This window comes from Salvia splendens, chromosome 12, assembly GCF_004379255.2.
Source record: "Salvia splendens isolate huo1 chromosome 12, SspV2, whole genome shotgun sequence".
Taxonomy (NCBI): domain Eukaryota; kingdom Viridiplantae; phylum Streptophyta; class Magnoliopsida; order Lamiales; family Lamiaceae; genus Salvia; species Salvia splendens.
Genome location: NC_056043.1, coordinates 5,672,433 through 5,700,376, shown reverse-complemented (window position 1 = coordinate 5,700,376; position 27,944 = coordinate 5,672,433). Strand labels below are relative to the sequence as shown.

The 27,944-nt window shown below is 40.0% G+C and overlaps 1 protein-coding gene across 1 annotated transcript; it reads right to left on the bottom strand.

Moving 5' to 3' along the window:
• Positions 1-10,605: 10,605 nt before the first annotated feature.
• LOC121758607 (ABC transporter C family member 3-like) lies at positions 10,606-16,293 on the bottom strand. The gene is made up of 10 exons (XM_042153981.1): positions 13,807-16,293; positions 13,568-13,654; positions 12,861-13,490; positions 12,564-12,725; positions 12,131-12,425; positions 11,832-12,046; positions 11,444-11,749; positions 11,303-11,366; positions 10,992-11,231; positions 10,606-10,917 (listed from the first exon to the last, which is right to left on the bottom strand). Exons 1-10 carry the CDS (start codon positions 16,171-16,173, stop codon positions 10,790-10,792), a joined length of 4,494 nt encoding a protein of 1,497 aa, XP_042009915.1. The 5' UTR covers positions 16,174-16,293; the 3' UTR covers positions 10,606-10,789.
• Between the last annotated feature and the right edge of the window lie 11,651 nt (positions 16,294-27,944).

The following is a 27,944-nucleotide window of genomic DNA, read 5'->3' as shown; positions in this document are numbered from 1 at the left end:
CGTCAAAGCTTCTAAAGAGGATACAAGACCACAATTCAGCTTAAACAAGCAGTTCGTCTGAAACGAGCTGCAACAAGCCCACGATTGTGTGTCAAAGCTTCTAAAGAGGATACAAGACCACAATTCTGCTTAAGAATCAAGCACTTCGTCTGAAACGAACTGCAACAAAAGTCCAATTCTCGCGATAAAACTTGCCTGAATTAGGACAAGGGAAAGTCCAATCCACGCGATAAAACTCGCCGAATTAGGACGACCAAGTTCGGTCAAAGCAGTTTACCTCATAAGACCGAGGACGACCATGTCTAGTCAAAGAGGTTTACTGCATAAGACCACTTCGGTTAACTGGGGAAGTCCGATCCACGCGATAAAACTCGCCGAATTAGGACAAGGGAAAGTTCGATCCCGGCGACGAAAATCGCCAAATTAGAACACAAAGACGAGTCCGGTCAAAGATGTTTATTTCATCAGACCAAAGACGAGTCCGGTCAAAGATGTTTATTTCATCAGACCAAAGACGAGTCCGGTCAAAGATGTTTATTTCATCAGACCAAAGACGAGTCCGGTCAAAGATGTTTATTTCATCAGACCAAAGACGAGTCCGGTCAAAGATGTTTATTTCATCAGACCAAAGACGAGTCCGGTCAAAGATGTTTATTTCATCAGACCAAAGACGAGTCCGGTCAAAGATGTTTATTTCATCAGACCAAAGACGAGTCCGGTCAAAGATGTTTATTTCATCAGACCAAAGACAAGTCCGGTCAAAGAAGTTTACTTCATAAGACCGAGGACAAGTACGATGAAATTTTTTCCCTAAGCTGTAAATACAGTGTTAGAAGCGAAAACAAAAACAAAATTTCATTTTCAAATCTTGTTCGGCACACAACTCCGCTACCCTACAAGATGGCGTTACGCTATTACAAAGGACTATTCTACTGTCCAGGGTTGCTAAAGTTGAGCCATCTATTCACAAAATCCTCGTGAAGCTGAGTTCGGGCGTTCCAGGCAGCTGCAGAATAAGCAGGTCGACGAGATGCTCTAATCGACCTGCCACCTCTTCTCTGAGCCCGGGAAGCCCTAGCACCTCGGCGGCGAAGAGTCTCTTCACGAAGCATTTGTTGATCTTGCTCACTCATAATCACAGCTCCTCTACGAACTTCAGCCTGTTCTCGTCTTGACGTTTCCGGCTGTTCCAGAGTTCGTTGCTGACTTGGAGTACGGTTTTGAGCAAGTGAATCAAAGGTTTGATCTGGAGTGCGAGCATCTGTTGGCACGATATGCCGAAGGAATCTTTCTATGGAGGGGCGCCGAGAAAGAACGATGTTGTACCGAGAAGCCCAGCGCCGCAATGATGTCACGACTTGTTGGCAAGCCGAGCTCTCCAGCGCATTGTTCCTCCGGAGTACATTATATTCCTCCCATAGTTCGTCAACTCGACTCTGAACATCTGATATGGTCATTCCCCCGCGCACACGGATGTAATCCTCGTACGCAGTCCTCTCAGCAATGGTCGTATTCAGCTCGGCCTCCAGATCATTCTTATCGGACTCTAAGTCCTTATTATCGGCATCCAGCTTCACCAAACGAGCCAGAAGCTCGTCATTCTTCGTCTGATCGGCTATAGCTCTTTTCTCAGCTTCGTCTAAAGCCGAAGAGTACAGCCGCTTCCAGTGAAGTACCTCCAGCTCCTTGAGAGTTAAGAATACAAAGCAGCTACGTCAGTTCGGCATTTCAGCTTACCGAGCAGGTAGTAAACCACAACAGGAGTAAGAGAGTACGAAAGGCTATACGAAGACACAAGAGCAGAAAGAAGAATTTTTTCATTCATAAGAAAAAAAATTTTTCTATACAAGGAGGGCTTCAAGGCCATTTTACATAAAGGAAGAAACTAAACTAAGAGAAGGGAGACGAAATCATACTTCGCTAGCTTCGTCTCCACCTTCTCGGTGAGGTTCAGCTTCCTTCTCTGCTTCAGCTTCAGCCTCTGCCTCCTTGCTCTCCCCAGCCTGCTCGGCGCCACCGTAGCCGATCTGCTGCGTCTCCTGATCGGCTTCCTTCTCCGGATGCCCGGCTCGCTCGACTTCGGCCTCCCGCTCCAGCGGCTCGGCCTCACCCTCTCCGTTGTAAGTCGAAGCGGGTGAAACGGGTCCCACGGAGGCAAAGATAGCCTCCAGGTTCTCGTCCCGATCAGCTCGACAACTCCGGACTCGGTCTGCAGAAAGCAGGACCGAAGATGAAGCGAGCTCCTCAAGGATCGGCAGATTCTGAAGCCGAGCTGCTATCTCTCGGCTGTACAGAGGCAGCACGACGTCGGCCCCCTGCTCGCCCTTATCGGCAATTAGCCTTACCAGACTACCGACAAAAGCCGAGAACTGGCTGCTCAAAAAGAGTTTCTCCGTGTAAACACGGAGAGCCTCCCCCTGGGCAACCACGGCGGCAGCATCACTCCGTTTCGTCTGCTCCCGCTGGATGACGAGCTGGTTTTTGGCAAACTGAGCTTCATCCTGGGCCGAAATCCTAGCAGCTCTGGCTTTCTCAAAGTTTGCCTCAGCCTGCTCGGCCCGGTGACAAGCAGCCGCCAATTTCCTCTGCATCTCAGCATAGTCGTTGGACGCTTTGGAGAGTTCGACGGCGACGAGCTTGGAGAGCATGTCGTTCCTCTGAAAATGGATAAAGAAAAAAGTCAACAGAGGGCACCAAAAATACAGGACAGAAGCAAAGCCAAAGAATCAAGAAGACAATTCACCTCGGCAAAGTCCGTGGGCCATAAAAATGGCTCACAGATATGCTCCGAAGGAGGCGCCAAGACCATGTCTTTCTCTGGCGCTCTCGGGGGCTTCTGGGTCTTCCCCTTCCTACTTGCCGAAGTCGACTCCGGCTTCTTTGGACCCGAAGAGGTCTTTTGCCTCTTCGGATTCTTCTCGGCATCAGGCGCCGAGCTGGTAGCCTTCTCTTTCTCCGGCTCCTCAAGCTCGGAGGACTTTCGGATAGCCTTATTCAGCATGAACACTGCCAAAAAGCAAGAAAACAAGGTTAGTTTTCTTCGTTAAAGCAGTAGAGCATAAAGATAAAGAGAAATCCTCACCCTCGGCCTCTTCGTCCGAAGACGAGATATTGAACACGAGGTCGCCCTTGACGAGCTCAGTTTCCGAATACTGTTTCCTAATCATAGGAATCTTATTGAGCTCGCCCTCGAGCTCGGCCAACGGTTCTAACCGAGGATGGGGAATCACGGACTTCGGCCTTCTCCAAGGAAAGCCCGGAGCCGAAGTCCTATTATAAAAAAAGAAACGGTTTTGCCATTTCGGCCACTTGGTTTTGCAGAAGGCCCTAAAAGGCTGTAAGGGGATCAAGTAAAACCAAGACCCCTTCCTTTTAAACTGGAAAAAATTAAGGATTGCCCTCAGAGACAGATCCTTATCTAGCCTACGCAGTTCGGCAGCAAAAGCCGATAAGTGCCTCCAAGAATTCGGAGTCACCTGACCTAAAGGGAGTTGAAAAAAATCAAGAAGCTCTACAAAAGGTGGGGGAAGAGGAAAACGAAGCCCGCATTCTAAGCAGGCTTCGTAAACGGTGGCATAACCCTCCGGCGGGTCGTTAGCCCTATGATCATCGTCGGGAACCACCGCCTTCCCCCCAGGTAAAAAATATTTCTCGTGAAGGGATATCACAGTATCCTTACTCAAGATACTGTGAAAATACTCTACGGTCTTCTCCCCGGATTCTTTCCGGCTAGAAGACCCCTTATCCCCTTTCCTACCGCTACCCGACACCGAAGAAGAAGAAGACATTTTTCTTACTTTTTGAAAGTGAAGAAAGTCTGAAGAAGCTCTTGAAAGCGGAAGAAAATTTCTCGAGAAAGAGAGAGTATAGAAGACGCAACAGCAAAGGTGTTCAAATGAGGAAGAAAGAGCATATTTATCAGATTCGGCGAAGATTTCAAAATCGTCGCACCGTTTCGAATCCCACCTTTTCAGGATTCAACGGCCGAATTTTACTGTCGCATTTAATGCAGTCACATGCAAGGCACGTCCCCTGACGTCAGCCTCCCCCGTACCTTTATCCAGAATGCCGAAGTGACTCGCTTCGCCGAAGTGATTCACTTCGTCTTTCGGGGGGGGTAGTGATGGGGTACGGACTAAACAAGCCCAACAGCAGTGACGGCCCATCAGCCCAAAGCCCAAGGAAGAGTATGAGTCCGGCATTACCAAAGAGTTCGGCCTCAGCCTACAGCTCGGTAAAAGCCAACCAATCAAGCTCTGCTCTCAAGTCGGCACCAAGCTCTCAGATCGGCAACCAAAGCAGTTCGGTCTCAGTAAGAGTTCGCCCTCAGCCTACAGCTCGGCAAAAGCCAACCAATCAAGCTCTGCTCTTAGGTCGGCATCAAGCTCTACTCTCAGATCGGCAACCAAAGCAGTTCGGTCTCAGTTTTCGACCGAACAAGGAGTTAGTGGACCCATGCAGGATTTCCACAACTTCCAACACACCCACTACCACGTGGCGTCAACTCAGGCCACGATCTTAGGCCATGACCTACACGACCTCCACGACCTAGAGTGATGATGTAAGCCACGATCTTAGTTCAATGTATAAATAGAACTTAGACCTGGTAGAAAGCGGTTAGAATCTCTCTAGAGAAATAATCATATAGCAAGTCTGTGTTGTAAGCTGTAATTGGCAGATCAAGCAATACAAACCTGCCCCCATTTCTCCCCGTGGACGTAGATTTACCTCAGTAAATCGAACCACGTAAAATTCTCTGTGTCGTGATCTGTATTTTCCTGCATTTACTAACATCAGAAATTCGCGGATCCATCAAGTACAAATAAATTTAAACTAAATTATAACACTAAGTCTAGCTAGCCTGAAATCATTAATATTAAAAAATTATTAAAAAGTACATAATTATGAAAGAAAGCATATACAAATATTTCCAAGTTCAAAGTATGTTAGAATTAAAAATAGTAAGAGGTACATAAAAAGATGTGAATAGAAGAAAAAAAGTTCGCTATAATTCTGACATTTAAAATTAACTAGGAGTGATTGCTAAAACAACAATTAAAAAAATATTAATATGAATAACTGTCAAGGTCAACATATATAATAAAATACTCTAATATGCTAATAGTGGTGGGAATGCGGATATTGGGTTTACTCGTACCGGACCCGATATCCGCCGGATATTAGATGCCTAATATCCAATTTCATGGGATTGGGTATTGAAATTTAAGATAAATTGGGTATTGGGTAACCCGCCGAATGGGTATCGGACATTACCCGAATATCCAATTTATTATTTAAAGCATTTTTAATATTAGGTTATGCCATTTTGGGCTTTAAACTTATATAAATAAGTCAATCTCTCTTACTCTATGTCACGGCTTCTCCAAACTCTCAAGTTTTACGTATTGCATAACCAACTCATGTGGTTTATATATTTTAGTCAATTATTTTGACTTTTGAATTATATTATTGGTTGCTTCTACAGTTTAATTAAATGCGTAACTTTTATTATTTTACTTACATATTGCATAACCGATCCCCATAAATATAATCATATACTTTAAAATAAAAGTGGTCCATTTTTTATAGTTTTATACTACAAAATAAATGCAACATTAAATATACTAGTCAATTTAAATATTTTTATATTTATATCAATATATAAATTTTGAATTTTGTTACTATTAGTTATTAACACATGTAAGACCAACTCCAACTATACACCCTCCAACTATACACCAAACTCAAACTCATTTTTAGTGTTTTTTACAGATTTACACCAAATATGGTGTTACTGCAAAAATTTATGATATATTGCAGATCAGTCCATTATTATTTAATTATGTGAATTAAAACATGAAAAAAATTACAATAACAAATGAAGATGCCCGATTTCAAAAGTATTTGACTTGATATGACGCAAAAAAGAAATAAAATGCTCCTTTGGACTTGCACTAGTTGATCAGTTGTGGGAACAAACACAAATTTCCAGTCTTAAATTTTTTCAATTTGATATTCATATATTGATATTTTTTTTGTAATTATGATGTTTTTAAATATGTTTTGATTAATGTTTTAATTTTACCATATCAAGTGAAGTGTATGATTAATTTTTAAGTTAATGTATTTTTTTAATATAAAGTATATTTAATACTCCCTCTGTTCCGCGGTAGTTGAGTCATTTCATTTTCTGCACTCGTTTTAGAAAGATGATAATAAATAGCTAAAGTGGAAAAAAGTAAAGTAAGAGAGAGAATAATGTAGATAAGACTCTTATCTATCTTATTCTATCATTTACTTTACCCTTCCTCCATTTTAACTATTTATTATAATTTTTTCAAAACAAGCGCAGAAAATGAAATGACTCAACTATCGTGGAACAGAGGGAGTATATAATAAGAAAAATAATTTTATTATTTAATTCATTTAAATTATTGATATAATGACATGGATAAATGTGTAATTCAAATAAGTACGGGGATGTAATTGAAAAGGTACAAAAAGTAGGTGGGTATGGAATATTCTTTTGGGTTTGAGTTTGATGTAAATTATTGAAGTAAAATTACTTTTGGTGTTAGCATATACCAAAAAATGGGTTTGAGTTTGGTGTAAATGGTTTGAGATGGTAAAGAGTCGGGTATTTGGGTACCCGATACGTTGGATATGGATACCCAGGGCGAGTATTGGAGTACCCGAAAATATATCGGGTCGGGTTTTGGATAGACATTTAGATGATTTTTGGGTTTGGGTACCCGATTTTTTCGGGTCGGGTATCCACAGATACCCGTATTCCCAAGCCTATTTGCCAATGTCTTTTTAAGTGCGTTTTACATTTTAATTGAATAAAATAGTGTTTAAAATGATGTGAATTAAACATAAAATAGTTAGTATAGCGGTTGCGTTTGGTTCACAAATTCTGCCGTTTCAAGCACCGCATGCCCTGATGTGTTACAAGCCACAGCAGGGGAACACTTTACCCTTATTTTTTCCCCAATATTTTTTTTTTCCTAGTAGAGAATAGTAAGGCTATCCACAATGGCGCCTAGCACACCGCCTAGCCGAGCGTCGGCGCTAGGCGGTCGCTAGGCGAACCATTGCAGCTTCCGAAAACCACAGAGCGATTTTTCGGAATTAAAAATCGACGGGCGCTAGGCGGTCGACGGGCACTGGGCGATCCGCTCGGCGCCATTGCAGCGTCGGGATCGCCCAGCGCATCGCCCAGCGGTTTTTTTTTTTTTTTTTTTAAATTTTCGAGACACTATATATACGCGATTTGCACTTCATTTTCATTCGCACCACTTGTATTAACGAGTACTCTCTCTATCTTAATTTCTATACAAGATCAACACCGAGAAATGAGTAACGTGGGTGATGGTAGTGGAGGTAGTGGGGGGGACGCTGAGGAGTACGAACGTCGAATGGCCGAAGCGTTTGAGGCATATACCAACCGCGGGATAGACCAATGGATGCAAAGAGCCTTGCAGCCGGCGGTACCTCGACCTCGGCCAGTTGTCCATCGCCGACAAGCGATTGATCGTGATCACGTAGCTGCACATCAGCGCCTATACGAAGACTACTTCGCAGATAGGGCTGGCAATTTTTGACACGACACAATAACACGACACGAACCGGCACGAAAATAATGGGTTTGGGTCAGAGCTTATTGGGTTCGTGTCCTTATCGGGTCGACCCGTTAAGGACACGAAAATTTCGTGTCGTGTTCGTGTCGTGTTCGTGTCGGGTTCGTGTTATCCGTTAACAATACGTGTTCGTGTCGTGTTCGTGTCGTGTTCGTGTTATCCGTTAACAAATAATATTTTAATATTATTATTTCTTATTATTTTCATTTTTAATAGGTTTAACCGTTATCAGGTCGTGTTGTTATCGAGTCGTTATCGTGTCATCTCGTGTACGTGTTGTTATCGTGTCGTGTTGACCCGAATTGGTTCGTGTCGTTAATGGGTTCGTGTCGTGTTCGTGTCTGAGGGTTTCGTGTCGTGTTCGTGTTCGTGTTTGAGGTTTTCTTAACGGGTCGTGTTCGTGTTTGTTGTTATCGTGTTCGTGTCGTTATCGTGTCGACACGATAACGATCCGACACGCACGATTTGCCACCCCTATTCGCAGAGGAGCCGCGGTTCAACGCCAACATTTTCAGGCGACGTTTTAGGATGAGCAGAGTCATGTTTATGCGTATTGTTAACGCCTTGGAGCAACGATATCTGTATTTCTGCTTCAGGCACGATGCTGCTGGCAAACCCGGCCACACACCAATTCAAAAGTGCACTGCGGCAATCCGGCAGTTGGCTTACGGAGGCGCGGCAGACATGTGGGACGAGTACCTCCACATCGGTGAGACGACTTCCCTGGAATGTTTGAAGTATTTCTGTCAAGCCGTGATTGAAGTATTCGGTGATCAGTATCTCCGAAAGCCTACCCGCGAAGATTGCCGGGATCTGCTGAGGATGCATGGGGAGCAGCATGGGTTCCCGGGAATGTTAGGCAGCATAGATTGTATGCATTGGGAGTGGAGAAACTGTCCCGCTGCCTGGAAGGGGTTCTACACGACCGGCTACAAGGAAAAGAATCCCACGATGATCCTCGAGGCCGTAGCTGATTACCGGCTGTGGATTTGGCATGCGTATTTTGGGATAGCCGGTTCGAACAACGACCTAAACGTCCTCAACTCGTCGCCCCTATTCAACGAGCAGTGCCAGGGCGTCGGTCCGGCCATCAGTTTTGTCGCCAACGGCAACCGGCATGATATGGGCTACTACTTGGCGGATGGGATATACCCTAGGTGGCCCGTCTTTGTGAAGACGATCCGATGCCCAGGAGATGAGAAGAAGGCCTACTTTGCGGCACGGCAGGAGTCCGCGCGCAAGGACGTGGAGCGCGCATTTGGTGTGCTCCAGGCTCGATGGGCGGCAGTTAGGGGTCCAACGCGTTTGTGGCACGTCGACTGCATTGCTGATACAATGCACGCCTGTATTATCATGCACAACATGATTGTCGAAGATGAAGGTGTACAACTGACGGATTGGGCCAACGACGATAATGAAGCCGGTCCAAGCCACGGCGTGACCGTCCCCAACGCACGGAGTGGGGTACCTCACGATGAAGCCGGCCTCCTCCAAGCACATGCCGACATGCGCCAAACGGAAGCTCATATTCGACTCCAAAAGGATTTAATTGAAGAGTTATGGGCGCGGAGGACTGCTGGAGTTAGTTTTTTTTATTTATGTAATTTTGTAAAATGTACTTTTTTTAATGTAATTTTTATTATTAATGTACTTTTTTAAAATTTTAGTACTTTTTTAAATTTATTGTACTTTTTTAATTTATTGTACTTTTTTAAAAATTAAAATAGTATTATTAATGTTTCCCGTATATGTCTCGTAAATTAAATTCCGTATATTGTGTTATTAGTGATGTGGCTATTGATGTGACTGGACTATTTATGATATGGCTAGGCTATGGCTGGACTATTTCTGATGTGACAGGAGGATTTTTAGTATTGATGATGTGGCAGGAGGAGTCTATTGCTGGGCTATTGCTGGACTATCACCACTTTGTACCCTAATAGGTAATTACGAATTTCTTTTTTCTTAGTAGAGAATAGTAGTGTCTTTTCGATGTATCTGGACAACGGATGCAATATAGTGTACATTAAAGCAGTGGTATTTGATTGAGTAGAGAAGTGATCTGCTTGGCTTTTCTCATTAATTTTATCATTTTTTTCTTTTTCCTTTTCCCTTTTTATTTCTTGTTACATTATTCACCTGCTCAGCTTTTAATTTATCAATCTGCACTGCATCGTTTTTATCCTCCGAATCGAGACATTTTTTCTCCAAACTCAAATTCTACAACTACATCGCAATTTCTTGCTCAACTCCTTCGTCATCGCATTTTACTCCAAAATTAGATTCCACAACGTTTTTTTTTTTGAATTCAAATTCCAAAAAGGAAGTAAAAATTTCAGAAATTTGAATAGAGATGTAAAACCTACACAGAGAGAAATCAAGAAGCGACATAGTGGTGAAAAAACCACGCATCTCTTTCTTATTTCCAATCTCACCATTGAGTTAAGAAAAATCGGTGGAATATGGAATTCAGAATTGAGACAGATAATTTTCAAAATTCGGGAAGTCAGAATCGGATGTTAATTGAGATGTGCACCACCGTGAAAATTAGAATTTGGCAATGAAAAATCTGCGCAGAATTCAAAGGGAGGATGGAGAATTGTAGAATAGAATATTAAAAGAATAAAAAGAGAGAAAATTATAATGGAGCAATTATAAATCCACGCAGAATTGAAAAGGGTGCAGTATCGAATTCAAATTCAAGATTCATAGATTTCACATTTTGAAGAGTTGGATTCGTCAGAGGTATGTATTCCATGTCCTGCGTGAATACAAACTGAGAGAAAAGCATCATCATTGAAACTGTATTTAGAAAAGGGAGGAATTGTTTGAATAATAAGAAATTCAGAGTTTGTCAAGAAAAATTCGAGTCGCAAAGATGAGTCAAAATTGCAGAAAATTAGAAATAGAAAACGAGAGATTTGATTGAATAATAGTAATAAGTAAGTAGTAGTACTACTTTGAATATCAATAATAAGAGATTTATCATTTCGACATCAAAAAGAGTTCATCAAACAGTACAATAATACTACTATCATTAGTAAATCGTGCAAGAACTTATGGGGCCTGCTCTGCCTAAACAAAAACAAAAGAAAACTTGTATGAATTATAGACAAGTTCCATCATCGTCGTCGTTGTCGTCATCATCGTCATGCAAAAGAAGAAAGATGTTCAACACTAGAGCTTGATCTGATGCTGTATTCTGCCACCAGCTTCGCAAACAGAGACGACTTATCCTCCAACAGCTTCTCAGGCGTCTCGTATTCCTTGAGCAATCCTGCACCACACAAACACAACCAACTCAATCCCAACTATATCATTCACACACTGATCAAGCCATAGCACACGTACCGTTATCTAACAGCACAACCATATCGCTGTCAAGCACCGACGTTATCCTGTGTGCAATCGTTATAACTGTGGAGTCACAGAAATGGTTCCTCAGGGTCTGTTGGATCAGGTTATCAGTTGCTGTGTCAACAGACGCTGTTGCCTCATCGAGCACAAGAACCTTACTTTTCTTCAGGACCACGCGCCCGAGGCAAACCAGCTGCCTTTGTCCCACGCTCCAGTTCTCTCCATTCTCAGACACTGTTTCACCACAATTCGAGTAAATAATCAAGTCGAATAACAAGGAAGAACAATCAATGAGCGAGATTAACCTGCAAAATCAAGCTTCTCTGGCTTTTTCCTGACCTCATCACCAAGCTGGCATTTGTCAAGAGCCTAAACAAAAGCAGAAACAAAACTTTTAGCCAACACGCATATCATGAGAGTGAATTTATCAACTAAACCAAACGAACCTCCCATATCTGCTCATCAGTATACTCTTCAAGGGGGTCGAGGTTAGTTCGAACAGTTCCCTCAAACATTGTTGGATCCTGTGGAATTATGCTCAACTTGGATCGTAGATCATGAAGTCCAATAGCTGAGATATTGATCCCATCGATCAGTATCTGTCCGACTGTTGGTTCAACTATTCGGAAGAGAGTCTGAATAAGGGTTGATTTGCCACTTCCTGTTCTTCCTACTATACCAGTCCTCTTCCCTCCAAAGAAAGTACATGTTAGGCCTCGAAGCACGAAGGGCAAGTGAGGACCGTAACGAACCTACAACAACAGCAATAATGTCAGCACAGCGACAACTAAAGAATTTTGAAACAATAAAAATGCAGCCCATCGCAAAAATCACCTGAAGGTCTTGGATATTAACTTCTCCTTGGGTAGGCCAGCAACTCTGCGGCCTGTTCGACTCTATGACAAGAGGAGGCTCACTTGGAAGTGAAGTATATTGAAGTATTCTTTCAACAGATATGATTCTGTTCTCCATAAAGCAAAGGTTCCAAACAACCCAGGCTTGAAACATATTTAAATTGAGGCCATAAGTCACGGCTAAACCAGCAATACCTGCATTGCATATTATGAGTATAACAACTTTAAACATATTCAGCACGTAAGTTTTAGTATATGGTATATTAGCACAACACTCACTTGGATCAATAGTTCCCTCTGGAAGTGTAATCAGGAAAATCAGTGCACAGGTAAACGTCATGAGAGACAACACATCCAGACGAAGGCATAGCCATTCCATCGCACCAGCTGTATGAAACTTTGGTCGTGAATATCCATCTATCAGCCTCAAGCTAATGTCTCGGAATTGAGATTCTTGATCAAAACTTCTAATGGTGATTGCTCCGGATAGTGTTTCTGAGAAGTGTTGTATGACTGGAGCTTTGCTCACTCCACAAAGTCGGGAAAGTTCTCGTGCAGCAGCTATGTAATAACGCTGGAAAGGAAAATACTGAATTAACAAATCATCGAATTGTATTCAACTTCATGTTAGCATCTACCTATTCACATAATAGGCAACATAATTTGAAGAGAGACATCTGAAAGCATAGTAAAAGGAATTCAATGACTTTACCTGCAACAATATGCAAATTGCAATTACTGGAATGAAAATGATGAAGACCTGCCAAGCTACTTGCGTCATGACAGCAACAACTCCTAGAAGCTGAATCACGGAAAAAGAGAAATGTGCAATGATACCCATGTTCAAATCAACAGCGCTTTGGTCCGTAGATACCTGGCAAAGAACAAAGCGTTCATCAAAAGTTACTCCTTAAGCAGCTTGACTTCCAAGAGAGTTTCAGTCAGTGTTCATAAAAATTAAAGAAACCATATGTATCATAAGCTAAAAGAAAATAGCATTGTCACATACTCTATTCAAAATCCGCCCACTTGGAGTGGAATCAAAGAAAGACATGGGTGCACGGAATATGCAGAGGTGCATCTTGTTGAAGAGTATCTTTGCAGTCTTGTAGGTCATGGTCACAACAGATATTGACCTTCCCAAAACGCAAAAAGAACTTCCAACAGACAGAGCAACATAGACGAGGATAAGGGTAGAGCCTCCAACTGGAGGTGCTTCATCCTTGGAGACAGGAGTTGCCCATGCCATCCAATAATTGCTTCCAATTTGAAGTACCTGAAATGCAACCTGAGCTAGCAAAGCAATGAGTGCCAGGAGTCCGCCATACGATGTTGTAATATAGTTCCAATAAACTGACAGTCCAACACTTCCTTTCACTCTTTCTTCATCTTGAACAAGCTGGCCCTTTGTTTCCTCATTCTTGTTATCATTTCCATGTTTCTTAGATTCCTGTCTCTGCAAAACAGGCTTAATATTTGCAGAGCTACTTCCCTCACCATTCTCTGATTTCTCGGTACTAATAGAGTCGAGAGCTGATAAAGCCTCCTCGTGTGCACCAACAAGTTCCATGAAATCGCTTCCTGATTTGAGAATATCGTTGTACCTGCCCGCTTGTTTAATCTGTCCTTCTTTCATAACCTGATGAGTAAAAGATATGCCATGTCACATGATTAAAGTATGAAAAAAAATCAACAATTTAGAGATGAACAACTCACCAGAATTAGGTCAGCAGCAGGCAGAAACTCGACTTGATGAGTAACATAAATAATGGTTTTAGAATTCAGAAGCCCCATGATGCATTCCTGGCATTTCATATAAATCATGTTAGTACGTGAATTGGACCTAAAAACAAGAGCCATGGTAGAATTAAGAAGACGATCAACAACTATCATCATAAAAAAAAGAATTATAAATATATAAAAAAAGAAAGAAAAGAAGAGCATTTTGTGCTTACATTGAAAAGATGAGTGCCTGTATGTGCATCCACAGCACTGAATGGATCATCAAATATATAAATATCGGCATCTTGGTAAAGAGCTCGCGCAATCTGTATCCTCTGCTTCTGTCCACCACTCATGTTGATTCCCCTCTCACCAATAACAGTTTGATCCCCAAAAGGTAGAATCTCCAGGTCTTTATTCAGCGAGCATGCTTCAAGGACCCTATTGTATCGTTGTTTATCCATTTCCTTACCGAACAATATATTTTCTTCTATTTTTCCGCTTTGTATCCAAGCCGACTGAGCAACATAAGCTTTTGTTCCTGAAAGACTAACTTTTCCAGATATTTTTGGTATTTCCCCCAAAACACTAGAAAGTAAGCTAGACTTGCCAGAACCAACCATGCCACAAACTGCAACCCTCATTCCACGCGACACTCTAAAATTAATATCACTCAATGTAGGACTAGAAGAAGATGATTCCCAAGAAAAGTTTCCATCTACTACCTCGATGGCAATATCAGAACTACCAACTGGAAGCTTCTCCACAACATCTGGTGGCAGGTCGTCAAGAGAAAGGAATGACGCAATTCGATCCAGAGAAACTTTGGCCTGAACAATCATGGATATTGTATCTGGTAGACTGTAAATTGGCTCTTGAAGAATCCTAAAGGTTGCCAACGCAGATAATATCTTTCCTGACTCGAGTGGGATTCCCATCAACATACAAGCACCAAAAGTTACCATAGACACGAACGTAGGAGCACCCCAAAAGAGAAAAGTAGTGAACGCTGTGGTATAAAGGTATCTTGCCAACCACCTGGTTTCTACACTCCTAAGTTCCTGAATTCTAGAGAGAAACCTCAACTCCCATGCCTGAAGTTTAAGGATTCTCATGTTCCTTAAGACTTCCGAAGTTGCCTTCATCCTTTTATCTTTAGATTTCATTAGCCCGTCCTGAAATTTCTCTTGCAATTTCCCAAGTGGGACATTTGCTAGCATGACAACAACAGTAGCAGCAAGTGCAGCTATTGAAGCAAGCCCTAGATCTTTATACAATATAATTAATGCTAAGACGACCTGCAGAATCACCATCCATGGATCATGCATATACCAACCGAATTCACCTATCCTCTCAGCATCAACTGCCATGAAATTAATAATTTCCCCTGTTGTATGTTCATTCTTAGATTGACATGAAAGCGTCAATCCCTTATTATATATTTTGGCAACTAATGCAGCTCTTGCCCTATAACCCCCCTGTTGAACCCTGAAAAACCAATGTCTCTGTGCAAAGCACTCGAACATCTTTGCAATGGTAAATGCAGAAACTAATATATAGCCCTCATTTGCAAAATGTGTACTTCCATTCAAGTACTGGACAAAGATGTCAATGAGGTAAGGGCCAACATAAGAAGCCAACGTGTAAATCAACACACAGATAGCAGAAATCACAACTTCCCTCCAAGCGGTAAAGAGCAACCCCTTTGCCAGCATGGCCGCAGTGACTCGTTTACTTCCTCCACTATAGGACTCCAGCTTATTATTCAAAACTGGAAACGCCTCTCTAGTAGTGTCCAAGCCGGCAAGCTGAGGAACATCCTCGAGATCTAAGGTTTTCTTGTACCCTTTCGCGATTAAAGGACTCATCCACGAGAAAGTAAAGAGACTATAAACACCAGCACTGCCATAAGGGGTCACAGTCTCGTCCCCTTTGGCCGGCGTCTCAGGCTCTATACCATTTCTAGACCCATAATGCAAAAGGGGTTCTTCAAGGATAGTGTTCTCATCCTCCTTTTTCCCACCCCAAAACCCAGTGAAACAGAACACTATACTCATAAGGACTGAAACAACATCAGAGGCCCAAAACAGAGTCGACAAATTTTTGGCTTTTTGGAAATAAAGAACGTCTGTTACTAGGCAATAACAAGACACGCAAAAGAACAGCCCCCACCAAAGCCTCAGAATGAGGGGATACTTGCTTTCTTTCGAATTCGAGAAACAGACATGCAAGAAGAGAAAGAGACACAACCAAGAAAGTGTTTTGACAGCCAAGTCTGATAAAGTTAGGATCTTTTCATCACTCCAGCCATTTGCATACCAATAGAAGAGGTTTAAAAGGCATAGAGTGAGATTGGAGAGTGAAAGGCCTAAAGAGGAGAAAAGGGTTGTTTTGTAGTATGAGACATTGCTATTTCTTCGACCCCTATGTTTATGGTTTTCTTCGTCGTTTCTCCTAAATTTCTTGTGAAGCCACGAAACGAGTACAATGAAAAACAAAATCAAGTGCAAGGAGATCGTCAAGAAACGCAATAGGAGTGGATTGACTAGAGAGGAAAAAAGGCGGGAATTAGAGAGTAAAACAGACATACCAGCCGCCATGAGGTATGATGAAATTGAAGATGGAATCCTATTTTTGTGTGATGTTTGTAGAGTGAGGTATCTCTCCTATATATACTTGTGTTCAACAATAGATCATCCATCCAATAGCAAACGAGTCGTCGTTGATAATTTGCAATTTTTGTTTGATTGTGATTTCCCTGTAAAAAAGGAGAAGAAAAGAAAGTGTTTTAGTCCTTGTTTTGTCCCACCATTAACAAGATACAAAAAGTCAAGAAAGTGATGTTTTGCTTGGGCAGCAAAAAACTTGGTGGGCAAGGCTTATGGTGGAAATTGAAAAGTTAGAGGAAACCTAGAGGAAAGGATATCTGATTTTTTTTCAATAATTATCTTATCATGTGAGAATTTAGATTTAAAAGGCCAACTTTTTTATTGGTTTTGTAGATAATATCATGGAAATGTGTGTTAGCTGTCCCCATTCATGGAAAATAACATAAGAATATTTGCATATAGTGATAGAATCGGGTTATATGAGTATTACATAATGATTTAGTGGGTTGGTTTATTAATGATGCCTAATTTTTTTTAATTTGAATGGTTTTTTATGCTACGGACGTGTTAATTTGGATACTAGGTAAACCTAATACGAAAATTTTCAAATAATAGATACTCAATATTCAATTTTTAGATATCGGGTGTGGGTTCGAGTAGTGCGATTTCTGTAATTCCAATACTGGATACCCAAGTCGGGTATTTGAGTACCCAAATGTGAGTTGGGTTCAAGTTATTAAAATCGGAAGTTTTAAGTTCGGTCGTTGGGATACACGAAAATTTCGGATTGAAAAATCTGCGAATACTCTGATTAATATCCCTATTCATAGTTAATGATTTTCTTCCATTTAGATTGTGTATATCTATCCATTCACAAACACAGGTATAAAATATAGGGATACTATATATGGGTATATAATAAAAAATTGTGAAAAGCCAAAATATATGGATTAATTTGTGATACTTTGCGATTACATGAAACGCGAGATTTTTGGATACATGAATTTCCATTCTGAATCCAATCAATTCGAAATATTTAATTTAATTTGATTTGTTTTAATTTTTGGATGGTTTCTTTTCTATCCAAAATTTAGAGCATTCAAATCAATTTGGTGAGGCATATTTTGAGAACCAAACAAAAGTATTTTTGAAATATATACACTCCTCACTATCATGACGTGCATTTGCCTTTTTCATTCGTATCGGAAAAATTATTAATTTATTTCCTCTTTTGCACATTTATAGTTAAATCATTACCGAATCATAATAAAATTACTCTTTCTTTCATGGAGTATTTTATTATAAGCTATCCGTTTCTTAACAATTGCGCGTGGTCTTCATGGTTGATTAGGATTAGGGGTACTTAAACGGTTCCTCAGTTAACCGGAATCGGAACCGACCGGTTAATTGAAGAATCGGGTACCGACAAACCGGTTTCGGTTCCAACTTTTTTGTATAAAATCGGTTTCGGTTAGAACCGGAACTGACCGGTTCCTAACCGGGAACCGAATTACATTTCAATTTTATTTTTCTTATAATTTAATATACTAAAAAAATCTAACTTAATTGAATTAATATTGAATTGAAATAAAATAATTTGAAACATTGTTTGATTTTAAGATTTAAACACTGTTAAATTTGCGAGCTCTGTTTTCTGAAGTATTTAAAATATTTAAATTGTGATGCTTTGAATCTACAATTATTTTCCTAAGCCTTTTTTATGAACTAACTACTATGAGTAGAACATCATAAGTTTGTTTTTAGTTTTCAAAAGAACTATACAAATACAATATCATTTCATATGATAGAAATTTAAATTTATAACAAATGTATGTAACAATTCATTTAATATACGATTTTCACCAGTTTGTAAATAATTTATTAACTATTCCGTATTAAACCAAAAGGTCACAACAAGATCAATTAGTATTGAAAATTCCGACCTATTACAGTTGGCATAGCTCTTACCCATATATGACTATTATTGTATTGTTGGATTGTATTTTTTGTTATTTGAATTTTGAAGTATTATTTGTTATATATCCAGATGTTGGATTATTAGTATTTTATTAGTATTGAATTATTTAAAATTATAAATAAATTTAGATTAAAATTAAACATCGGTTATGGTTCCGAACCGGAACCAACCGGTTTTTAACCGGCCGGTTCCAAACAGTAACCGGTTAGTTCTGGTTCTGGTTCTAGGATTTATGAAAAATTGAAATCGGTCAACCGGTCCGATTAGAACCGGAACCGACTGAATAAGCATGCCTAATTAGGATAATGATCATGATTTATATATTATAACTCGTACTGGTTATATTTTTTATTATTATATTTGGTAAAAGATAGAGATATCATGCTTTAGTTTATATTGACTAAAATAACCTCAATAATATATATGCACAAATTGAAAATTAGAAAAATGAAGGACAAACTTAGTAATTTTATTCCACTATTTTTGTTTAATTTTTAAATCTATCTAGTTAACCCACCAAAAATGTCGGTTAATAATCTAGGTGAAACATAGACTTCAAGACGAGCTTCTTCATGCCTTAAAAATAACACGAGTTATTTACTAAAGTTAATATAATACCAAATACATAATTAAAGCTAGAAAAGAGCTTGTAACTTGTTGTAACATACTATAATAATCAAACACCCCCTAATATTATTGAAATGGGACAAAGAGTATTATATTTGAAATGATTTAAAATAACAAAGTTCACAGATTCACCAATTTACATTAGAGCACCTACATCGGTGCTCGATGCTAAGGCGGGCTGCCGTGCCGACGACGCGGCAAGCAGATGCTCACCGCGTGCTCTTGCCGACGGCACGGCCATACTCGATGCATCGTGCACCTCTGTTTTATTGGCCAACGGCAATGCCGTTGGCATTTTCTATTTTTAAAAATCCAATTCGGGTGTTTTCAATTCGGGTAAATCCAATTCAAATAATAAATATTTGATAATAAACATTTTCCTTTTTTTGAGCAGGTAAATCCAATTCGACGTTTTCAAATAATAAATACTATTTGATAATCAAATTTTTGAATATCGGGTGTGGGTTAGAGTAGTGTGATTTCAAGACTGGATACCAAAGTCAGGTATCTAGGTATTTGAATATGAGTTGGGTTGAAGTTGTTTAAATAGGATGTTTTAGGTTCGGTTGTTAGGATACATGAAAATTTTGGATCGAAAATCTGTGGGTACTCAAATTAATATTCCTATTCATAATTAATGATATTCTTCTATTTAGATTATGTATATCTATTCATTCACAAACACGGTACTTCTTTTATATGCAAGTATTTAGAATTGATAAGGATACTATATATGGGTATAATAAAAAAAATTGTGAAAAGTTAAAAGATATGGATTAATTTGTTATGCTTTGAGATTACATGAAACGCGATTTTTGGATACATGAATATCCATTATGAATCCAATCAATTCGAAATATTTAATTTAATTTAATTTAATTTAATTTAATTTGATTTATTTTAATTTTTGGCTGGTTTCTTTTCTTTCCAAAATTTAGAGCATTCAAGTCAATTTGGTGAGGCATATTTTGAGAACCAAACAAGAAGCATTTTTGAAATATATCACTCCCCTCTATCATGACGTGCATTTGCCTTTTTCATTCGTATCGCAAAAATTATTACTTATTTCCTCTTTTGCACACACTACAAATAAAGTTTAATCGTTACCGAATCATAATAAAATTACTCTCTTTCATGGAGTATTTTATTACTCCTAAGCCGTTTCTTAACATCTGCGTTTGGACCTCATGGTTAGTTAGGATAATGATCATGATATACATCATGGTTTGATTTGCGCTAATTATATTATTTTATTATTATATTTGGTAAAAAATAGAGATATCATACTATATTTTATAGTACTTCTATAGGCTAAATAACCTCAATAATATATATGCACAAATTGAAAATTAGATAAAATAAAGGACAAATTTAGTAATTTTATTCCACTTTCTTGGTTAAACTTTTAAAACGGTCTGTTAACCGACCAAAATTGTGGGTTAATAATCTAGACGAACACTAGTTATTTACTAAGGTTAATATAATACCAAACGCCAATCAAAGCTAGAAAAAAGCTCCTAACTTGTTGTAACATACTTTAATTATCAAACACCCCCTAAGGCCACCCGCAACGCGTCACGCGGGTGGCTCGTAACCCGTCACGCCGGGACGAGACGGCGGCGAGACGCGTTGCAACGTCCCGTCTCGTCCCCAGACCGTCGAGCGTCCCGTCTCGCCACGCGCGACGTGGCCCGCTCCGGTGCCATACGTGACGCCCACTCGCCAGCCCGCGAGTGGGCTTCGTCACGCTGACGTAATAAATCATTTTTAAAAAAAATTGAATTAAAAAAAAATTAATTGAAAAACGGTAATATTACCGTTTTCGACCGTTTTTTTCTTTTATTTATTTATTTTTTATTTTTTTACTTTATAAATATTCCTAATTCATCCTCATTTCACACACAAATACACATCTATTCTTCTCAAATCATCTCCATTTCCTCTCCAATTTTCAACTAACCTCTCTTCACAAAATGTCCGGCGACGAAAACTCTGGCAGTGGCGGCTCCGGCGGGTTTGACAACAACGCGTTCGGCGACTGGGGGGCATGTACAATGTCCTGGGTGGTGGTTCCGGTTCGTCGACGCCGGGGGTACCAACCACCCCATTTTGATGTGGATGCATATGCCCCTCCCTCCGCCCCGAGGTATTCGCAGGGATTATCCCAGATTAGGGAGGATTATTCGGTTGAACCCACTCCGGAAGGAGGCCAAGGCGGTGGAGGCAGCCGAGGCGGTGGAGGAGGCCGAGGCAGTGGAAGCTCCAGGGCGGAGGCGGAGGAGGAGGAGGATCTAGGCCGACATCTGTACAGCCCCAAGGAAAAGCTGACTGTGTACAACTCCTGGATCAGCGTCTCGTACGATCCCATCGTCGGGAATCAACAATCCCGGAAGTGCTTCTGGGAAAAGGTCACCGAGGCCTACCACGAGATTAAGCCGAAGGGGTCCTGCTGCTGCACATTTAAGATGCTCCGCGTTCACTTTGACCGAGAGGTCAAAAAATTTTGCGCCATCTACAAGAGTGAAGCGGCTCATTATCAAAGCGGAACCACGGGAGCCGACATTCTGAGGTCGGCTTTGCGAGTCTATTTCGACGACACCGCCAAACAATTCAAACATGTCGATGTTTGGGAGGTCGTCAAAGACGAGGAAAGGTGGGCCGGCGGTGTCCGGTCCAGCTCGGGCTCGACCTCGAAGCGCACGAAGCACACGACGGGTGGCCAATACTCGTCTAATGAGGGTGGTTGAGGGCACGTCAGACGATTCCGGGGGGTCCTTCCGTGGGCGCCGTCGGCCGCAAGGGAGAAATGCGGCGAATGCGGCTAGAGGGAGGAGGGGCCGAGCCGAATCAAGCCAGGCGGGCTCGGGCTCGGGGCCACCCTCGAACTCCCTAATGTCCATGTACATGACCGCCACAATGGCAGACACTTCCCGCATGACGCCTCCATAATACCAAGTCTATCTTGCCGGAATTGAGTTTATGGCAAGACAACTTGATATTCCGCCTCCAGGTGGCTTCAATGCACCTCCACCGCCTTCGGGGGATGATTCGTCGGCTGAGTAGTTTTTTTTTATTTTCTATAAAATTGTATTTTAAATTATGTAATTTTTATTTTTTTAGGATTTTAATTATGTGTTTTTTTTAAATTTTAAGTTGTATTTTTATTTTATGTTGTAATTTTATTTTATTTAATGAAGTGTGTTTTTATTAATTGAATTTGTTGAAAATAAAAATAAAAATGAAAATGAATGAATAGTAATTTAAGAGATGATTAAGAGACGGATAAGAGATGGAGGGTTGCAGGTTATCTCCCTTAGTTAAAAGATGGAGTAAAAAGTACAGTGGGGCCCAAGAATAGTAATTTAAGAGTCGGTTAAGGGACGGATAAGAGACCGCGTGGCAGATGGCCTAATATTATTGAAATGGGACAAATATTTGAAGTGATTTAAAATAACAAAGTTTACAGATTCACCAATTTACATTAGGCTGTCGAGAATCGTTAAACCGATCATCAACGAAGCTTGGTGCAAAAATGACAAGCTAGAAACATTGTGATAAATACTAATGTTATTCAGTTACCCACTTTTTTCTAATTAATGTCATTCTGAATTTCTGATTTCTGATTTCTGATTATATTGGCTACTATGTGAATGATTTCGTCTAACTACATTTAGTTCGATTATTTTTTCAAATGACCTAAATCATGAAACAATTGAAAATGACTCAACTTTATCTAATTATCTCGAAAGTAAATATCGACAAATTTATCCTATAAAAATGAATTAATATTATTCTGGTTATATTGCGTATTATGTCAAAACTAGGACAATGATAGAATGTTTTTTGAAAATTAATTTTAACCATCCATGAATAAAAAATATCTGCGAACTAGATTAATTTGTTGTAGTGGTTCAATCATAGTGATACCTTTTTCTTATAATTAGATAACTTATAGTATGTTGTATCATATAACGTGTCATTTACTTATAGTTGCATTGATTACTAATTACTACTAATAGAATTTATGACTTTTTAGGGAGTCAAATTTTAATACGGCACAACTATAAAACATTTTGTGAAAAAGAAATGAACAACGTTTGAAACAATGCAACTGATAAAAATTTGGGGAAACATATATGTAACTATCCCCCCAAGAGAAAACTTAAACTATAAATTCTATTGGCCACTCCTCCTATATTAATTGATTTTAAGATGAAACCCATGGATTTCTATTAAGAGTAATGTTTGGATTTTCAATGATATAATACAAAAATCGGGTCTTGTTAAGTTGATATTTTTTAGCTTAATCGAGAATTGAGATGCATTTTCAGCCACTCATCCACAACATTTTCGAAATGTCAACTGCAAGTTGATTATATCAACTCGGGGGTATTATCGTCAATAGTCTGCACATCAAATGTCAACAACTTATAGTTGACACTATATGTGTATAGTTGACACTATATGTGTATAGTTGACATGAATTGTATATGTAGTTGACATTATATGTGTGTAGTTGACTTGAATTGTATTGGTTTTCTGGATTACAAGAGATAAACACTAGCCGGGTGTAATACAACCCAAAAGAAGGAATAAAGAAAAGTAGACTAAAACGAGGAAGTAAGACGAGTCGAAGAGGCCTCTTTCCGCAAGACGAGATACGGCCCGGTAGTGATCTCTGATTGGCGTGTCGTCCCCAAAGATAAAACGGTTTACGTCTCTGATGAAGCAGCACCAAAATCAACAGAGCTCCGGCGAACTAGATGAAGGTGATGGCAAAGCTTCGACAAAAGACCAATGCAAGAGAGGGAGAGAGCTTATGCTTTGTATGTTTGTGAATGGTGTAGAGAATGCAAGAGTATGGATGCCTATTTATAGGCCAAGTCCACTCATTTGAATTGATGGAGTCAACACCCATTATGTGTGTTATGATGGCTTGATTGTAACCGCCGGGGGTTACAAGCCATTACGGACTTTACAAACATCAACCATGGAGCATGAACCTGGACGGATGTATCTAGACACCTCTCACGTAGTTGTTCCAGAGATGTATCTGGACGACCCGATCAATGTGCACGCATTCTAAGAAGCTTTCTCTGTATGCTCATTTGACACATTGTTTTGTCTACGTGTCCAAAATAGATAAATTAATTAATTAATTTCATATCTCCATATATCGTGACATATTTTAATATATTATTTCTCACTCACCGGGAATCGGTTCAGAGAGAATGAATATACCACAATCATCTACTCGGAGCGTAGATCGATTATAAATTATTTAATTATTTCAAAATTAAATAATCAGTCACTTCTACGACCCGGTCCAATTGCGTTGACCGGACTACCATTCCAACAATCCCCACATGAGTGGAAACAGTCAAATGCATATGTGTGCAGACACAAGCTCAACCCTCAAGAGGTATATAAGCATAAGGATAGGTAGTTGTTAGCTTTGAACCATCCATAGTCAATACCATCGGATACACATGCAGCCTAGTAGCGCGATGCTTTGAGCTATTTCTCCACGGCGTGCACAGAGACAATGATGTTAACACTTAAACACCTTAACCTCATCCGTTCTCAAGTTTTGTGTCATTTGCGACCTTGGACACCACTTTGGATTCATACGTGTGTTATTTGAAGCGGCCACACTTCACACTTACATAGGTGATTCCTAGTCGAGTATCTTGCCCTACTTGGTCTCCTTAAGAACTCAATCTCCTCGAGATCCTTTGGAGTCATTAAAAGTCATAGACTTAGTCTCACTACTAGGCAAGTTTTTCAACACTCTATTGCTCTCTAGAGAATAGACATAGATAAGTCTTTTACACGAATTCTCATAGCTTAGTTTTCCCATTGAACCAAGTTCTTGGGATCTCCAGTCATCATGGTTGGGTTACCACTATGACAATTCTTTAGTTTGTGGATTTCAAACTCATTCCCTCTAACAACTTGTTCATTTGATCACGGTTTAACCCTTTGGTTAGCGGATCCGCTAGATTATCTATTGACTTCACATAGTCAATTGTAATCACCCATGTTGTGATCCAATGTCTCACGGTATTATACCGTCGACGAATATGTTGAGACTTACCGTTATAGAAGCCATTATTTGCCCTTCCAATAGTGGTTTGGATATCACAGTGAATCAACACTGGATGCACTGGCTTAGACCAACAAGGATGTTCTTAAGCCACTCGGCTTCTTCCACAGTTTTATCTAAAGCTATGAATTCCGATTCCATGGTTGATCGGGCTATACATGTCTGTTTCGTAGATTTCCACGAGACAACACCACCCCAATAGTAAAGACGTATCCACTTGTTGAAAGCGAGTCTTTATTGTCGGATATCCAATTGGCATCACAATACCCTTCAAGTACCGGGGGTATCTCGAAAAGTGTAGCCCATGATTTTGAGTATGTTTTAAGTATCTCAAAACCCTTACTAGAGCTCTCCAATGCTCTTTGTTTGGATTACTCGTGTAACGACTCAACTTGTTCACGGCACAAGTAATGTCAGGTCGAGTGCAATTAGCCAAATACATAACGCACCCAATAACCCGTGCATATTCTTCTTGTGCAACGGGGTTCGCCTTTGTTTTTGCTCAAATGAACGTTAAGTTCAATTGAAGTCTTAACTCTTAACCGGCGCGCCATCATAGGCCTTGAATTTCTTCAATATTTTCTCAACATAATGAGATTGGGTTGAGATGATTCCATCAAATGTTCTTAGAATTTTCATTCCAAGAATTACATCGGCTAGACCCATGTCTTTCATGTCAAAGTTTCTTTTTATTATGGCTTTGGTTTCTTTAATCACTTGAGTGTTACTACTCATGATTAACATGTCATCAACGTAAAGACACACTATAACATATTCGTTATCAGTGTTCTTAATATAGACACATTTGTCACATTCGTTGATTTTAAACCCATTTGATAACATCACATTATCAAATTTCAAGTGTCATTGTAACGACGCTTGTTTCAATCCATATAGGGACTTTACTAGTTTGCATACCTTTTTTTCTTGTCCAGGTACTACAAACCCTTCGGGTTGTTCCATATAGATTTCATCTTCTAATTCACCATTTAGAAACACAGTCTTAACATCCATTTGATGAATCTCAAGTTTGTGCAGCGCAACAATCGTGAGAAGCACTCGGATAGATGTAATCCTCGTTACAGGTGAATATGTATCGAAGAAGTCATGTCCTTCCTTACCACCAGTCGGGCTTTATATTTATCCACTATTCCATCGGCCTTAAATTTTCTTTTAAGTAACCATTTGCACCCTAAAAGTTTAGCACCTTCGGGTAGATCAACCAACACTCAAGTGTGGTTTAGCAAAATTGAGTCAATTTCGTTTTGATGTTGGTTCTTCATCCAACATAAAAGCAATGTAGTCAGGACCAAATGTTTTTGGCGTTCTGACCCTACTACCACGTCTTAGTACTGCATCACTTGGATCAGGCCTTGCTCGCTTTCGCGATTGAGGTTTTTCATCCACTGATTTAGAACTAGTGGCTTCATCTTCAATTCTCGTCTCAGAATTGGTTGTGACCTCTTCTTTGTCCTTGCAAGGAAATGTATTTTCTAGAAATATGGCATTCCTTGACTCGATTGTTGTTCCTACTGTTATAGTCGATATTTCAGACTTGTGAACAACAAATCTATATGCACTACTGTTAAGTGCATATCCACTGAAGATACAATTGACTGTTTTAGGGCCAATTATAACTTCCTTGGGTGGGGGAACCATTACCTTCGCCAAACACCCACACACTTTAAGGTGTTTGTAGGATGGTTTCCTTCCTTTCCATGACTCATCAGGAGTGATGTCCTTTCCTTTGAGCGGAATTTTGTTTAGGATATAGTTAACTGTCAAGATAGCCTCCCCCAACATAATATGGGGTAATCCTGAACTAAGTAGGAACGCATTCATCATATCTTTTAGAGTTCGATTTTTGAATTCTGCAACACCATTAGATTGTGGTGAATATGAGCAGTTGTTTGATGGATTATACCACTTGCGTTGCATAACTCCTCAAACGGGGCTACATATTCGCCTCCTCTATCACTTTGAATCGCTTTGATTTTACAACCAAGTTGATTCTCGACTTCATTCTTATAATTTTTGAAGGCTTCAATTGCTTCATCTTTACTTCTTAAAATATAAACATAGCAATATCTTGTGCAATCATCTATGAAAGTGATAAAGTACTTTTTACCACCTCTAGTTTGCACCAACTTTAAATCACATACATCCGTGTGAATAAATTCAAGGGGTTTTGTTTTCCGTTCAACTGAGTGAAACGGTAACTTCGCCATTTTTACTTCAAGACAAATTTCATTTGTCTTGGGTATTCACTTCATTTGCCTTTAGTAAATCTAAATTTACTAATTTTTAATGGCATTTTGATTTACATGTCTCAATCTACAATGCCAAAAATTTGAACACTCGGTCAAGTAAGAGGAAGTAGATGCTTTATTATTATTAGCCAATGGCTTTGGGACAAGGCGTGTAGCCACACTAAGCTTGAAAAGTGCATCGGTTACATAACTTTTTCCGAGGGACTTCCCAAACTTGTACAAAGCAAACCTATCAGATTCAAATACAAGTTTAAACTCCTTATTCACTAGTATTGATCCTGACACTAGGTTCTTGCGGATGTCTGGGACGTGCAATACATCCTTCAAGGTGATTGTGACGTCGGACGACATCATGAGGATCACATTTCCAATGCCGAGGATTTCGGACGATGCTTGATTCCTCATGTTGATCTTCCTCCCTTCAACAGCAGTGTAGGAGGCAAACTTGCTTTTGTCTGAGCAGACATGAGCAGTAGCGCCAGTGTCAATGTACCAGCCACCCTTGTTATCAACAAGGTTAACTTCTTCAGTGACCACAACAACGAGGTCACTTTCATCCCAGTCTTTGAACTCCTTCTCAACGACGTGGGCAACCGGCTTCTTCTTCTTCTTGTTGCGGCAGTCTTTGGCAAAGTGGTCAAGTTTGTCACATTTGTAGCAGTCGCCTTCAAACTTCTTTGCATGCTGCTTTCCCTTCCCTTTGTCCTTCTCATTGGGACGACTTGGGCGAGGGCGTTTGTTGGAGGGACCGCCCCGCTTCAACAGGTTGGCTTTTGCATCA